The sequence below is a fragment of the Sorex fumeus genome, unplaced genomic scaffold (genome assembly GCF_029834395.1).
Source record: "Sorex fumeus unplaced genomic scaffold, SorFum_2.1 ptg000093l, whole genome shotgun sequence".
NCBI lineage: Eukaryota > Metazoa > Chordata > Mammalia > Eulipotyphla > Soricidae > Sorex > Sorex fumeus.
Genome location: NW_026606150.1, coordinates 2,383,798 through 2,397,970, shown reverse-complemented (window position 1 = coordinate 2,397,970; position 14,173 = coordinate 2,383,798). Strand labels below are relative to the sequence as shown.

Sequence of the window (14,173 nt, the reverse complement as noted above, 5' to 3'; positions counted from 1 at the left end):
GAGAGGGCAGGCTTGGGGACTGCTGACGTCACAAACAGCGCACAGACCCCTCCGGCGAGGGAGGAATGTGGGGCTGCTTGTGGCCATGGGCTGCTGCCAGGACAAGGAGCAGAACGAGCACAAGGACAACAGGATGGATGATGGCGACGGGGAGGACGACGACGGGGCCAACCAGGAACTGAGGCGTAAGAGCAGGGGCGGGGACCTCGGGCGGGGGGCGCCTCCCCGGCGCCGGGGGCTCCTGGAGCAGAGCTCAGGGCCTCGTCTCCGCAGGCCAGGAGGGCGACATGGAGACGTCGGATGAGAAGAAGCACAAATCCAACGACAGCCTCCTGATCACCGTGCTGTGGCGGAGGCTCTCCATGTTCAGCCGTCGGGGGTCCACGCGGACCAATAGGCTGTCGTCGGTGCAGAGTCAAAAGACTGGGCCAGCGCTTCCGGAAATAAACCAAGAGGACATCGAGGAGGAGTCGGAGTTGTCGGAGAAGGGATGACCCCCAGCCCTGCCCTCAGTCCGCCGCACCCCCCAGAAAATAAAATTTATTAACTTGCACCCGCCCAAGGGCTTGGACCTCCGCGGCACGGCAGCTGCGGGCTCTTTAAGGGGGTCCTGGGCCCCGCCCCCCACGGCCCGGACGCAGCTCTTTAAGGGGGCGTGGTCGGAGCGGGCTAGCCGGGGGGCGGAGTCGCCGGCCGGGGGCGTGGCCCTGCCCTGGCTCCGGAAGGCGTGGCGCCGCCCTCTCCCTCTCGTCAGCGGGGCCGGGGTTACGAGTGGGTGACGTGGCTGCTTCTAAGCTTTGGTCGGGTTTCGGCGGCTCCGGCACTCTGGGAAGCGGCGGTGACGACCCAGGAGGTTGCGGCAGTGGCGGCGGCGACAGGAGGCGGAGAGGAGGTAGAATATGCGCTAAGTCTGCGCGGCTCGTCGGCTCCGGGCAGCGGCTCTACTGAGGCGGCGACGGGCCGGCGCGGGGGGGTGGGAGGGGGGAAGGGAACCCGGGGCGAGCGGGCAGATCCTGCTGGCCCGGCTCGGAGTGAGCGAATACCTCTCTGTCCAATCAGGAAAGGCTCTGTCGAGACAGACGTCGGCACGAGCTAATCAGCGTTAGCTGTCCTCTAGAAGGCGGGACTTAGAGGGGTGGGACTTCCTGTTTCAAATAAACACCTAGTGATTTCCCCCCTACTCGGCCCGCCGAAGTGTGTCCAACCCCCACCCCAGCCCTCCGCAGCTCCGTCACCATTTATTCCCGAGGAGTCAGAGGAATTCGTGGATACGAGAGGCCCAGTGTGGGCTGGGACAGTATGCACAGGCCGGACTGGTGCCGCCGGGCCACGGGACCCGGCTCAGGTCCTGTCTTCGCTTCTCAGGGGCCGGCGCCAGAACCAAGTTGCTTCGGAGACTAGACTGAGGCGGGGGCGGGGGAGGGGACCTTGGTCTGGGACGAGACCTGCGGGGCCAGGATCTGCGGGTGGCTGGGGGCGCGAAAGCCCCGTGCCAGCGTCCAGAGGGGCCTGAGGATTGACTGGGTAGGTGGGTGGATGGGGGTTTGCGGCTGCCTGGGGAATGACACTCTCCCCTCCACAGCAGCCCGAGGTTATGCGTCTCAATGATCCCGCGGAAACGCTACGGGTCTAAGAACACGGATCAGGGTGTCTACCTGGGTCTCTCAAAGACACAGGTCCTGTCCCCTGCAACTGCTGGCAATAGCAGCAGCAGCGACATCGCCCCTCTGCCCCCCCAAGCGGCCCTGGTCCCTCCCCCTCCCGACACCATGTCCTGCCGGGATCGGACCCAGGAGTTCCTGTCTGCCTGCAAGTCCCTGCAGAGCCGTCAGGTAAGGATCTGGGATGGGAGAAGCCTGACCGAAACTCAAACCTTGCTGCCTCGGGCACTGTGCGTGACTTGGATGGCATCTGCCAAGCAACTGGGCAGAGTTGGGCAGGGGACCTGGAGGCAGGGTCCTAGATGTTGTGTAAAGACAACTCCCCCCCCCCCCCCACCAGCAACTTTGCTATCCCAGTAGGCATATCCAGAAATGAGATGCAGCTGCAGTAGATCAGATTGGCATAAGGAACGGTTGTTAGACCCTAGAGTTCTAGGGTTGGCATAATCTGACCACAGGTTTGCTCTGTAACCATAAGGAATCTAACCGGGCCTCGGTAATTTTTTTTTTGTTTGTTTGAATTGGGCGATGCTCAGGGGTTACTCCTGGCTTTGTGCTCAGGAATTACTCTTGGGAGGCTCAGGGAACCCTTTGGGGTGCAGGAGAGCCAGGTCGGCTGCAGGCAAGGCAGACACCCTCCCCACTGTACTATCTCCCGCCCCATGGCCTCAGTTTTTATATCTTTGAAGAACGACTTTTTTTCAATAAGTAAATTTTATCACAATCTCTGCCTTGCCTTGGTTCAGAGGGTTGAAATCCAGCAGAACGCTATGTAGCTGTCGTCTTTATTATCTCTGCTCTGCTTAGCTCTTGTTAACAACTGCACTTAACTGTGATTTCCCAAAACTCCCCAATTCAGGGCATGGAATAGTAGTACTAGCTACAATTTACTTAGTGCTCACAGTGTACCAGGTAAATAGTAGCCCTTCTGCCATTTATTTTGTTTATTTTTGGGCCACACCTGGCAGTAGTGCTCAGGGCTTACTCCTGGCTCTGCACTCAGTGATCACTCCTGGTGAGCTCAGAGCACCATATGGGATACAGGAGATCTAACCCAGGTTGTCCGTTGGCCACATGCAAAGCAAACGCCCTCCCTGCTGTACTAAAGCCCCAGCTCCGCCCCCTTATGCCATTTAATCTTAGCAACAAGAGGGTGCCTGGGACTTATATTCATTTTTTTAGATATAGCAAAAGATTCTGAATGATATAGGTAACTTGCCCCAAACCCTCCAACTGGTTAAGCGACGGTGTAAGGCTCCCTCTCTGGAAATCTGGGTGATGACTTAACCACGGTTGGTAACTCAGACCAGCCTGTGGAAGACAGCGCCTCGCACTAGAGAGTAAAGGGGACAACTGAGGAATAGTGACAGCTGAAAATCAGAGGAGGGAACTGAAGTGACTCCTCTTGACGTTGCGTTTCAGAATGGAATCCAGGCAAATAAGCCGGCTCTGCGTGCTGTCAGGCAGCGCAGCGAGTTCACCCTCATGGCCAAGTGAGTTGAGAAGGGTTGTCGGTGGGGGGTGGACTATGCAGGCCTGACTAAGCAGGGGGCAGGGCCCTCTGCCCTGCTTGCCCACAGCGCTCTCACCAGGGCTTGTTTGCAGGCACATCGGGAAAGACCTCAGTAACACGTTTGCCAAGCTGGAGAAGCTGACGATCTGTGAGTGTTCTTGGGAACGCTGAGAGCTGGGAACCCGAGAGGGTTCTGTTCCCCCCTGCCCCCCGAGTTGAGTCTTTGACCTCTTCCATCATGGCTTCTCGTCTGTCTCTGCAGTGGCAAAGCGGAAGTCCCTCTTTGATGATAAGGCCGTGGAAATCGAGGAGCTCACTTACATCATCAAGCAGGTGAGTGCCTGGCTATCGTGCAGACCCAGCGTTCCAGTTCGTCGCTGTCATTTTTCATTCCCAGGGAGGCCCAAAACAAGTCTTTAGAGCCAGCACGAAGCATCCTTGGTGGTCTGTTGAGTCATGGGCACACTTATTAATCATCTAGATGTACATAGTACGGTGCTGGACGCATGCATACTCGTGTGAGGGTGATGAGCCATAGAGAGAGGATTGTACACGGGCTAGAGAGAGAGGACAGGAGGAAGGCGCTTGGCTTTGCATAGAGCTGACCCTGGTGTGTGCTCCAGAGCCACTTAAGGTCTCCTGAGGACCGCCTGGAATGATCCCTAAGCGCAGAGTCAGGAGTAAGCCCTGAGCACAGCCAGGTGTGGCCCCCAAACAAAAAAGACAATGATGAATGAGATAGTCTGGGGCCTGAGGGTGCTGGGAAGATGTTACAGAGGAGGTGACATCTGAACTGGCCTTAAGGTTCGTCTAGAAGCAGGGAACATCAGTAAGGGCTTCTCAGAGGGAAGGTCCAAGGCTTTCCTCTGATGTGCCTTGCTCAAAGAGGCCTGTCTCGACTGGAAAATCCAACATTTAAACCTTACAGCTGCATGCTTATGCTATTTCCTTTCATTTTCTTAATTCTTTAAAAAAATAATAACTATTTTTTTTTTGGATGGGGGAAGAGGGGGAAGCACACCTGGTTTTGGGTTATTCCTGGCTTAATGCACTCGTGAATTACTCTTGATAGTGCTCAGGTGGCCTTATGAGGTGCTGGGGATTGAACCTGGGTGGACCGCTTACAAGGCAAGTGTCGTACCTGCTATACTATCGCTCCAGCCCCACTACCTTTATTTTTTTGGCTTTTGGTTTTTGTGCTCAGGACTGATTATACTCCAGCATCACTCCTGGTGGGCTCGAAGGACCCAGTGGGGTGCCAGGGATCCTACCAGGGTTGGCTGCATGCAAGGCAAGCGCCCTCCCTGCCACTGTACTATCTCCCCTGCCGCCACACTTGACACTTTCTAACATTGCCTCCAGTTATCTTTGTGTTTATGGCCAGTCTGTTCCCTCCCTTTATCCCATCCCCCTCAAAAAAAAAAAAAAGAAGAACAAGTACCACGGGGTCAGGACGCTTTGTTTCCGCTTGTTCACAGGGCGTGGGCCCTGATGTCCCTCACAGCTTGGCACACGATCGGCACTCAGTGTCTGTTGTTTGAATTCGTGGTAGGCAGTGATGAGATTGGACAGGAAGTGGTGGCTGGCTGTGAGAGGCGCTGTGGGCCTTTCTCCGCCGTGGTGTCCCTCTTGGCTATGGGACATGATTCCTTCTTTTTTTTTGGGGGGGGGGCGGATCACACCCAGCGAAGCACAGGAGTTACCCGTGTTTCTGCACTCAGGAATTACCCCTAGCGGTGCTCAGGGGACTATATGGGATGCTGGGAATCGAACCCGGGTCGGCCGCATGCAAGGCAAATGCCCTGCCTGCTGATCTAGCCCCACATGATTCCTTCTTAACCCCGTGTCGTGTGAACATGCCTGGCCGTGAGGAACAGAAGCCTGGAGGGGGGTCATGGGAAGGGAGGAGGAGGCAGTTGGCTCCTCCATTGGGAAGGTGATAAAGGCAGAGGCACGGGGCTGGTAGAAACGGGGTTCCCTTAGCCGGGAAGGCTGCTGACTGGCCTTGTCCCTCTGCTCCCCACACTCCCCCTGACCCTGCCGGTCAACCTGTGCTCCACATAATTTTCCAAAAACAAAACAACAATCGGCCTCTGGCTTCACCGCAACGTGAGTTCGGATGTCAGGCCCATCACTTCGAGTGGGGCCCCGGGTCACTGGCTGCCCACTCTGAGCACCAGCAGGGTTGGGCCATCAGGGATCACCCATCCTGAGAAGGATCTCACCTGGACGAGGTCGGGTACTGGGGATAGACTTTGGGGCCTCACAGCCCGCACAGCGAGTGCACGACCTCTGAGCCAAATCATGGCCCCTCTTTGTCTGTTCCACCCACTCGTGTTGCTGAGTGACTTTTAGCTGCCTGACTCAAGGGCTTTGGCAGTGGACAAGGCAGGGTGTGGTTCCTGCCCTTTGAAACATCTGGCTTGGCGTGGAAACTAGACACTATCTAAAAACAGAAAAGATTGGGGTGATAGTACAGCAAGTAGAGCGTGTGCGTTACATGCAGCTGGCCTGGGTTTGATCCCCGGCATGCCATAGGGTCCCTGCACTCCTCCAGCAGTGATTCCTGAATGCAGATCCAGGAATACACCATGGGTGTAGCCCCCCCAAATAAAATAAAGCAGAAAAGATTGTTTCAGATCTAGGTGAGTCCCGTTTTGGAAGATAATTACTCAGAGCCAAGCCTTTGCACCTGCCTGGAAAGTGTTGTAAATGGGGCTGGAGGAAGAGGAGGGTGTTTGCCTTGCACACAGTGCGGACCCAGGTTCAATCCCCGGCATCCCGTAGGGTCCCCCGAGCACCACCAGGAGTAATTCCTGAGCAGAGTTAGGAGTAACCCCTGAGCATTGCCGAGTGTGACCCAAAAAACGAAAAAAAACTATATATATATATATATATATATATATACCGTTATATATATATACACCGTTGAACCAGTCATCCAGAGATCTGGTGGGAGCATATTCTAGAAAGCAGGGTTGCAGTCTAGAGGTGGGAATGGCAGCGGGAGGGCCCTGGCAGTGTAGGCAGCTTTGCTACCGCTCATCATGAATGCAGCCAGTGCAGCTGTGATGGTGCCTCTGGAGAGCTGTGATGGCTGATATCAGGGTGGGCAGTGTGGGACAGAGCCTGTGGAACCCTAAGTGATTTTCTGTTGTCGTCTAACTCTTTGGGCCACTCTAAGAGGATATTTTTCTTTCTTTCTTTTTGTTTGTTTGTTTTGGGGGCCATAATGGCAATGCTCAGGGCTTACTCCTGACTCTGTGCTCAGGGATTATTCCTGGCGGGGCTCAGGAGACCATATGGGATGGTCAACTGCGTGCAAGGCAAGAAGCACTCAACTCTCTGTACTGTGTTTTCGACCCTTTCGGAGAGAGGAAAACTAGTTTTTTAAAATTTATTTTTATTTGGTTTTAGAGGCACACGTAGACGTGCTCAGGGCTCTGGTGATGCTTGGGGGACCATATGGGATGCTAGGGATCGAAACCAGATTGGCCACATGCAAGGCAAGTGCCCTACCCACTGTACTGTCTCTCCAGCTCTTCACAGAGGTTTTTAAGTTGGAGAATGACATGCCTGGTTCTTAGTTTATAGGATGTCTGGGGACTGGGAATTTTAACTGGCTAAGACACATCCCTTGCAGGTATGTGGTTCTGAGTTTGAATCCCCAGAGTCACAAAGTTTTTGTTTTGTTTTGGGGGCCTCACAGCTGTGCCCAAGGCTTAGTCCTGGCTTTGCACTTGGGAATCACTCCTGGTGGGCTTGAATGGCCATATCGGGTACTAGGAACAAATCTCGGTCTTCTGTGTGCAAGGCAAGTGTCCTCCCTGCTGTACTCTTGTTCCAGGGTACTCTTGGCTTAGTGCTCTTGTATGTTGCCTGCAGTGGTGCTCAGGATCATGCAGTGTCCAGGATCAAGCCCTGGGTTCCTGCATGCAAAATCTGTGCTCCGGCAATTGAATGCTCGCGTGTGTGTGTGTGTGTGTGTGTGTGTAAGAGAGAGAGAGAGAGAGAGAGAGAGAGAGAGAAAGAGAGAACACAGTTTGTACTAGGTTAGGTTGAATAGAGATTAATGGACAGAAGATTCGGGATGTATTATTGGGGTACATACAAGCATTGGGCTCCATTCCTAGCGTGGTATCCTAAGCACCCACCTGGAGCAACCCCCACCCCTAGCACAAGCTGGGAAGCAGCCCCTGAACACCTCTGGGTATAACCCAAAATCAAAAACATGACTGGGGGCAGAGGGTGCTAGTGTCTGGTGCGAGTGTTTGCATGCCAGGGGCCCAGGATTGATCCCTGCTACGATCTGGTCCGCTAAGTACTGCCGGATGTGACCCCAAAATCCAAAGAACTCAACAGAACTAAATTGGAATCATCTGGGTTCTCTCTGGCTTTCTGCTGGGTCCCCGATGAATTATGGGAGGCGGGAGGTTATTTACTTTGAGCAACTGGTGTGCAGTGGTGCCATTTACCACAGTGGAAAAGAAGGGTCACTGTTCTGGGGAGAAGGAAAAGTTGTTTGCTACAGTAAGTTTAAGCTAGGTGTGGCCCAAACAAAAAAGTTCCAGGACAGAAAGTTGAGTAGCGGGCCGGAGTACTGGAGCAGAAGTTTAACGATGAAGAGAAAGTGGAGCTTTTGCCTTGCACGGGGTGTACTGGGTGTGATCCCCTCTGAACCTGCCAGAAGTGATCTCCAAGTGCAGAGCCCAGGAGTAATCGCTGAGCATCCGTGGGTGTGGCCCCCAGAAAGCCAAAAGGCACAGAGAGTCAGAGAGTGGCATAGCCCCTGTCCTGGCACATGGAAAACACGTGTCAAAGTTAAAATCCCTCGACACCATACAGAGTGACAAGTACTCTAGATTAGGCTCATGTTCCAGCATGGGTGGCTCAGTGAGCTTGGTCTTTGTGACTTAGAAACCTCTAGCTTGGGCACTGCTATGGCTGTTTCTAAGCTAGAACCCAGGGGAGGAAGCTTTCTGGGGAAAATCCTGCAGTGCAGTGTGGGCCCCGGGCTTCCGAGCCCACCGAAGCCACTCCAGGGTGCGGCCAGTGAGCTGGGGTCACAAGGGGATGGCCAGGCCTGAGGGAGCAGTTGAAGATGGGGCTAAGATGGGTGTAGCTGGAAGAACTCTGAGGTTGTTTAATCTAATTTTCCTCTTCTAGTCTTTTTAGTTTGGGTGGGTGAGGCTAGACCCAGCAATGCTCAGGGGTACTTCTGGCTCTATACTCAGAAATCACTCCTAGTAGTGCTTGGGGGGACCATATGGGATGCCGGGGATCAAACCTGGGTTGGCCGCATGTAAGGCAAGTACACCCACTATACTGTGGCTCCGACCCCTTGCCTCTTTGTTTTGTTTTGTTTGGGGTCATACCTGGCGGTGTTCAGGGGTTACTCCTGGCAGTGCTCCGGAACCATGCGGGCTGCCAGGGATCAGACCCAGTAGCTGCCAGGTCAGCTGCTGCAAGGCAAATGCCCTCCCCACTGTACCATTGTTCCACCTCCCTGTCCCCAGCCTGTGTCTTGAACTCTCTGTACCTGACCTTTTTTTCCTTCTTCCTCTTCCTTCTCACCCCTTCCTGGCTCTCGACGCCCCGAGCAGACCCGCCTTGCTGTGCCCTGGCCTAGCCTCCTATTGTCCCACCTCCCATGGCAGGCTGTGCTGAGGAGTGAGTGGGTGACGTCTTAGCCTGGTGTGGAAAGCTGGCTGTGCCAACTCGCTGGGTGCGACACGTCACAGCTTTCATTCTTGTTCGGCGCTTGTGTTTAGTGCTAGGGATCAAAACCAGGGTCTCACATGTATGCCGCATGCATTTGAGCACTGCGCTCTAGCCCCTGTCTACAATAGAAATCTTTTTTTTTCTTCTTTTTTTTCTTAATCCCTCTTTTGGTTCACACACGATAATGCACAGGGGTTACTCCTGGCTCTGCACTTGGGAATTACTCCTGGCAGTGTCGGGGGACCATATGGGATGGTATTTTTGGGATGCTGGGAATTGAACCTGGGCCAGCCACGTGCAAAACAAACGCCCCACCCGCTGTGCTATTGCTCCAGCCCCCTACAATAGGAATCTTGTTGATAATGTCATGACAGGGGAACCAGGAGCCTTTCCCATGTGAGGTTTGTGCCCTGCCACTAAGCTGCATCCCTGGCCCCACAGTGACATACTGTCTTCCTGTCTAGGGCTCCTGCTAACTCTGTGACTCCAGTGTGAGGATACGTGCCGCCAACCCAATGATCATTTTTAAAAATTCTTTTTTTGTGGGGGAAGCACGTTTGACACTGCAAAGGCCTTATTCTTCAGAATGCCTGCTTTGTGCTCAAGGATTCACACCAGTTATAACTTTTTAAAGTAGCACTGTAGGGGCTAGAATGATAGCACAGCGGGTAGTGCGTTTGCCCTGCATGTGGCCGACCCAGGTTCAATTCCCAGCTTGGGGTTACTCCTGGCAGTGCTCAGGGACCATACAGGCTGCTAGGGATCCAATAGGGAACGCATTTGCCTAGCAAACAGTAGATACAGGTTGGATCCCCAGCATCCCTTATGGTCCCCTGAGCACCGCCAGGAGTAATTCCTGAGTGCAGAGCCAGGAGTAACCCCTGTGCATCGCCGGGTGTGACCCAAAAAGCAAAAAAAAAATAAAGTAGTACCATAGCACTGTCCTCCCATTGTTCATCAATTTGCTCGAGCGGGCATCAGTACTTGTTACTGTTTTTGGCATATCGAATACGTCACGAGTAGCTTGCCAGGCTCTGCCGTGCGAACAGAATACATTTTTTAATTTTATTTTTTGTTTGTTTTGGGGCCACACGTGGCAGTGCTCAGTAGTTCTACTCCTGGCTCTTCCCTCAGGAATCACTCCTGGCCATGCTCAGGGGACCATAAGGGATCTGCTGTTTGCAAGGCAAATGCACTCCCTGTTGGATTATGGCTCTGGCTGGCCCCGAAGTAATTCTGCATAGAAGAATTATTCAGCTGTTTCCCTGCCTGCGCGGAGTTGCGAGGAAGCAGAGACTCAGTGCATTCAAGATGTGTCTCCACCTGTCATCCACTGCCATGGCCGAGGAAGGCATGGCTGCTGGAGGCAGGGTGGACATGAACACTGTCCCCACCCCCCTCATTCACGATGCCCTGGAGCATGTGGAGTCCGCCCACGCCTGTCCTCCTGCGCTTGCGTCCAGCCCGATGAGCATGTGCATGTCAAGTCCGAGGCCGCCGACACCAGATCAGCCTCATTAAAGTCAATGACAAGAACCTAGAAAAACAGGTTGGCCTCTCTCAAGAAGCCCGGGAAAGTGACTGCAGTTGTGCAGTGGCTCAGGACTATGGCAAAGACTCACAGGTCAAGGGTATCGTTGAGAAATACTGCAAATGCAAGAGATAAATGAATAAGAATTTTGGCTCTTTAAGAATAAATTTTTTTCCCCCAGGTGGGACCAGACCTATAGAACAGTGGCTAGGGCCTTTGCTTTGTATGCAGTCGAGCTCAGTTCGCTGCCCAGCACCCCATATGGTCCTGTGAGACCATCTGGAGTGAACTCTTGAGCATAGAGACAGGAGTAAGCCCTGAGCACCACTGGGTGCCCCCCCCCCCCAAGAAAAGTTATTTTGTTGAGGACCAGAAAGCTAATACAGTGGCTATGGCTCTTGCTTTGCATACAGCTGACCTGAACTCAATCCCCGGCACTCTACGTAGTCCCTCCAACACCACTAGGAGTGATCCCTGAGTGTAGAGCCAGGAGTAAGCCCTGAGCACTGCCAGGTGTAAACCCTGAGCACTGCCAGGTGTGACCCAAAAACAATTAAAAAAAAATACCAAAAAAGAAAGTTGATATTTGTAAGAAACAAATGCTCTTTGACTATTTCATTCTTTACCTAAGTACCCATAGATACTTTGTTAATGTGCTCTGGGTTCACTGTTTGGATTTTATTTTGGGGCCACACCCAGCTAAGAGCACTATTCTTAGCTACTTGCTCTGGAATCACTTCCAGGGGTGCTGGGAATTGAGCCCACTGTGTACAGAGCGTCCACTCCAGCCCCTTTGACCTATCTCCCTGGCCCCAGGTTTTGGCTTTTGGACTTGTTTGCTTTTGTTTGGGGGTCACACTGGCAGTACTCAGTGCTTACACCTGCTCTGCTTCAGGATCACTCCTGGCAGGGCTCAGGGGATGTTACGGGGTGTTGGGGATAGAACCCCGGTTTACTGCAGTCTGCTGGGTACAAGACAAATGCCCTGCCTGCTGTACTATTGCTCCAGCCCCAAGGTTTTGACCGTGAGTGTGACTTCGCAGGGTAGAGCGTGTCCACATAGATCTGATCCTAGTTTACCTCTTCCTAACTTTTCCCTGCAAGAATGGAGCCAGGGCACGCTCGAGGGGCTGGGAAATTCCCGCAGGCCCGGATTTGTCAGAAAAAAACCTCAATCCCCCAGCCCGAAACTTCTGTCCTGGCCACCCGGTGCCAGAGATGTGGGCTTGGGGGCAGTGGGAGCTGAGGGCGGCAGGGGCGAGGCTCAGTTTCCCTGTTGATTCTTTCCCCAGGACATCAACAGCCTCAACAAAAAAATCGCCCAGCTGCAGGATTTCGTGAGGGCCAAGGGCACACAGAGCGGCCGGCACCTGCAGACACATTCCAACACCATCGTAGTCTCTCTGCAGGTGTGAGCGGCGAGGCGTGGGGTGTAGGCCGAAGCGCACTTGGGAGAGCGAGTTGGGGGTGGGGCATGAGTATTGTGTGGGCGGGGCAGAGGCGGGGCGTGAGCAGATTGGGGTGGGGTTGAGGGGCGGGGGCGGGGCTCAGGTGGGTGGGGCGTGAGGGGGCGGGGCAGGACCTCGGGGTTTGGGCACCTGTGAAGTGGGGGGTTAGGGGGATGGGGCATGAAGGGGCATGCAGTCCTCTGTGTTCACCGCCTTCCCCTTTCTTTTTTAGTCAAAACTGGCCTCCATGTCCAATGACTTCAAATCTGTTTTAGAAGTGAGGACAGAGGTAAGCAGAATCTTTGTAGGAGAGTCAGTGCCCAAGAGGGCCCTGTGTCAGGGACAGGGGCGGGTGGGAGGGCACTTGGTCTCGCAGCCCTGAAAGGAGTCTCTTTCCCCACCCCAGAACCTGAAGCAGCAGCGGAGCCGGCGGGAGCACTTCTCCCAAGCACCCGTGTCGGCCCTGCCCCTTGCCCCCAACCATCTGGGTAAGTCACAGGCAATACAGGGAGCCCCAAGGGGTTAGGTGTTGTGACTGGCGGTGTGGGCGCCCCCTCAGAGCAGGGAGCAGAGAGCAGGGCAGAGGACAGACATCCCCAGCAGTGGGCAGACTCCTGATGACCAGGACGTCGGGAACAGACTTTCCACAGACTCCTGGGGTCACACCCACAGCCCGAGGGCGCAGCTGTGGTTACACCCATTTCACAGATGAGGACACTGAGGCTGAGGGAGGTTCAGTGACTTTTCCAGGGTGATGGGACTCTTATGTGCTGGAGCCAGGAAGTAGATCTGGGGTCCACCTGTAGCCACTCAGTGGCACCCTTTCCTCTCTCTCTCGCCCCCAGGGGGCGGTGCTGTGGTGTTGGGGGCAGAGTCCCGGGCCTCGGGAGATGTCGCCATTGATATGCTGGACTCTCGGACCAGTCAGCAGCTGCAGCTCATCGACGAGCAGGTACTGAGGCAGTGGACAGAGGGATGGGAGCCACAAAGAGTCCTGCTGAGGCCGGCCGGACCCTGAAGAAGCGTGAGACTCTGCTCACGTGCTCGCTTCGTGCGTGTCTCTCTCTCCCCAAGGATTCCTACATTCAGAGCCGAGCAGACACCATGCAGAACATCGAGTCCACGATTGTGGAGCTGGGCTCCATCTTTCAGCAGTTGGCACATATGGTCAAGGAGCAGGAAGAGACCATTCAGAGGTGAGCCTGCCTCCTGCTCCCTGCTGGTGCCATCCTGAAGGCCCCCGGGCACAGTCGGGTCACTGTGGCAAAGAGCAAATCCTCTCCCCCCCTACAACCCGTTGAGTCTAGCCAGCCTTCCTCCATCATTCATTCAGTGAGCGATTCTTAAGTTTGGGTCCACGACAGTGTTTCTCCTAGTTGCTGGGGATGCAGCAATAAGTAGAACTGGTAAGTGTCTCTTTCGTGGAGCTTTCTCGATGGTGTGTGTGTGTGTGTGTGTGTGTGTGTGGGATTTGGTGGCGCGGGTAAAAAAAGAGGGCATGAGGCCAATGCAGATTCCATCCCCAGGATCATTTTATGGTCCCCTGAGCCCTGCCAGGAGTGATCCCTGAGTGCAGAGCCAGGAGTAAGCCCCAAGCACCCCTAGGTAGGTGTTACCTGAAACCAACAATTTAAAAAAGGAGGGACCAAAATTGAGGAACTGAAGACAAGTGATCTGGTCAGTTGCTGAACGGGTCAGGCTGATGGGGAGCACAGAGGGCTGCACCGAAGGAGGTGGTAGAAGCAGATGCCAGGAAGTGTCCAAGCAAGTCCAGAAGAGGAGGAGGCTCCGAGGCAGCGTGGCCAGCTAGAGCAGAGCCCCTCGGATGGGACTGCCTTGAAGTGTTCAATAATCAGAGCCATAGGGCTAGGAGCGATAGCACAGCGGGGAGAGTGCTTGCCTTGCATGCTCACGGCTGACCTGGGTTCAATCCCCATCATCCCATAATGGTCCCCCAAACCAGCCAGGAGTGATGCCTGGGCACAGAGCCAGGTGTGAAAAACCCAAAACAAAACAGATCAAAGCAAGTGGGGCTAGAAAGCCCTGGACAGAGAGGCTCAGGATGAGAGAGACTCGAGAGAGGCCAAGCCCCACCCAGGGAAAGTGCCCTTTCTCCTCTGCTGCTACATCTGTTCTTGTTGGCACACCGAGCGTTGTTCCGGCAGTCAGGGAGACAGTGCCCTGCCCTTGAGGAAGGTCTCCCTCTCTGGGGAGGGGAGCCAGACGCTTGGAAAGACTCAGAAGAAACCAGAGGGAGAAGGCTGGAGCAATAGTACAGCAGAGAGAGCGTTTGCCTTGC

The 14,173-nt window shown here is 54.4% G+C and overlaps 2 protein-coding genes across 2 annotated transcripts in view; both read left to right on the top strand.

The window, feature by feature from the left end:
• Positions 1–85: 85 nt before the first annotated feature.
• TEX54 (testis expressed 54) lies at positions 86–494 on the top strand. The gene is made up of 2 exons (XM_056131556.1): positions 86–185; positions 274–494. Exons 1-2 carry the CDS (start codon positions 86–88, stop codon positions 492–494), a joined length of 321 nt encoding a protein of 106 aa, XP_055987531.1.
• Positions 495–729: 235 nt separating this feature from the next.
• Positions 730–14,173, top strand: part of STX5 (syntaxin 5) — a 28,744-nt gene continuing 15,300 nt past the window's right edge. Inside the window, exons 1-10 of the mRNA XM_056131658.1 lie at positions 730–892; positions 1,583–1,832; positions 3,084–3,154; positions 3,267–3,322; positions 3,437–3,507; positions 11,719–11,835; positions 12,107–12,163; positions 12,281–12,362; positions 12,720–12,826; positions 12,949–13,070. Of these exons, the coding sequence (XP_055987633.1) occupies positions 1,605–1,832; positions 3,084–3,154; positions 3,267–3,322; positions 3,437–3,507; positions 11,719–11,835; positions 12,107–12,163; positions 12,281–12,362; positions 12,720–12,826; positions 12,949–13,070 (911 nt within the window). The 5' untranslated portion in view covers positions 730–892; positions 1,583–1,604. The remainder of the gene's footprint in view (positions 893–1,582; positions 1,833–3,083; positions 3,155–3,266; positions 3,323–3,436; positions 3,508–11,718; positions 11,836–12,106; positions 12,164–12,280; positions 12,363–12,719; positions 12,827–12,948; positions 13,071–14,173) is intronic.

What these genes read in the sequence shown, in the direction of transcription:
- TEX54 (XM_056131556.1), top strand. Translation starts at nt 86, where the DNA reads ATGGGCTGCTGCCAGGACAAGGAGCAGAACGAGCACAAGGACAACAGG. An exon ending in GGCCAACCAGGAACTGAGGC is followed by an intron (nt 186 to 273) that starts GTAAGAGCAGGG and finishes TCGTCTCCGCAG; the next exon opens with GCCAGGAGGGCGACATGGAG.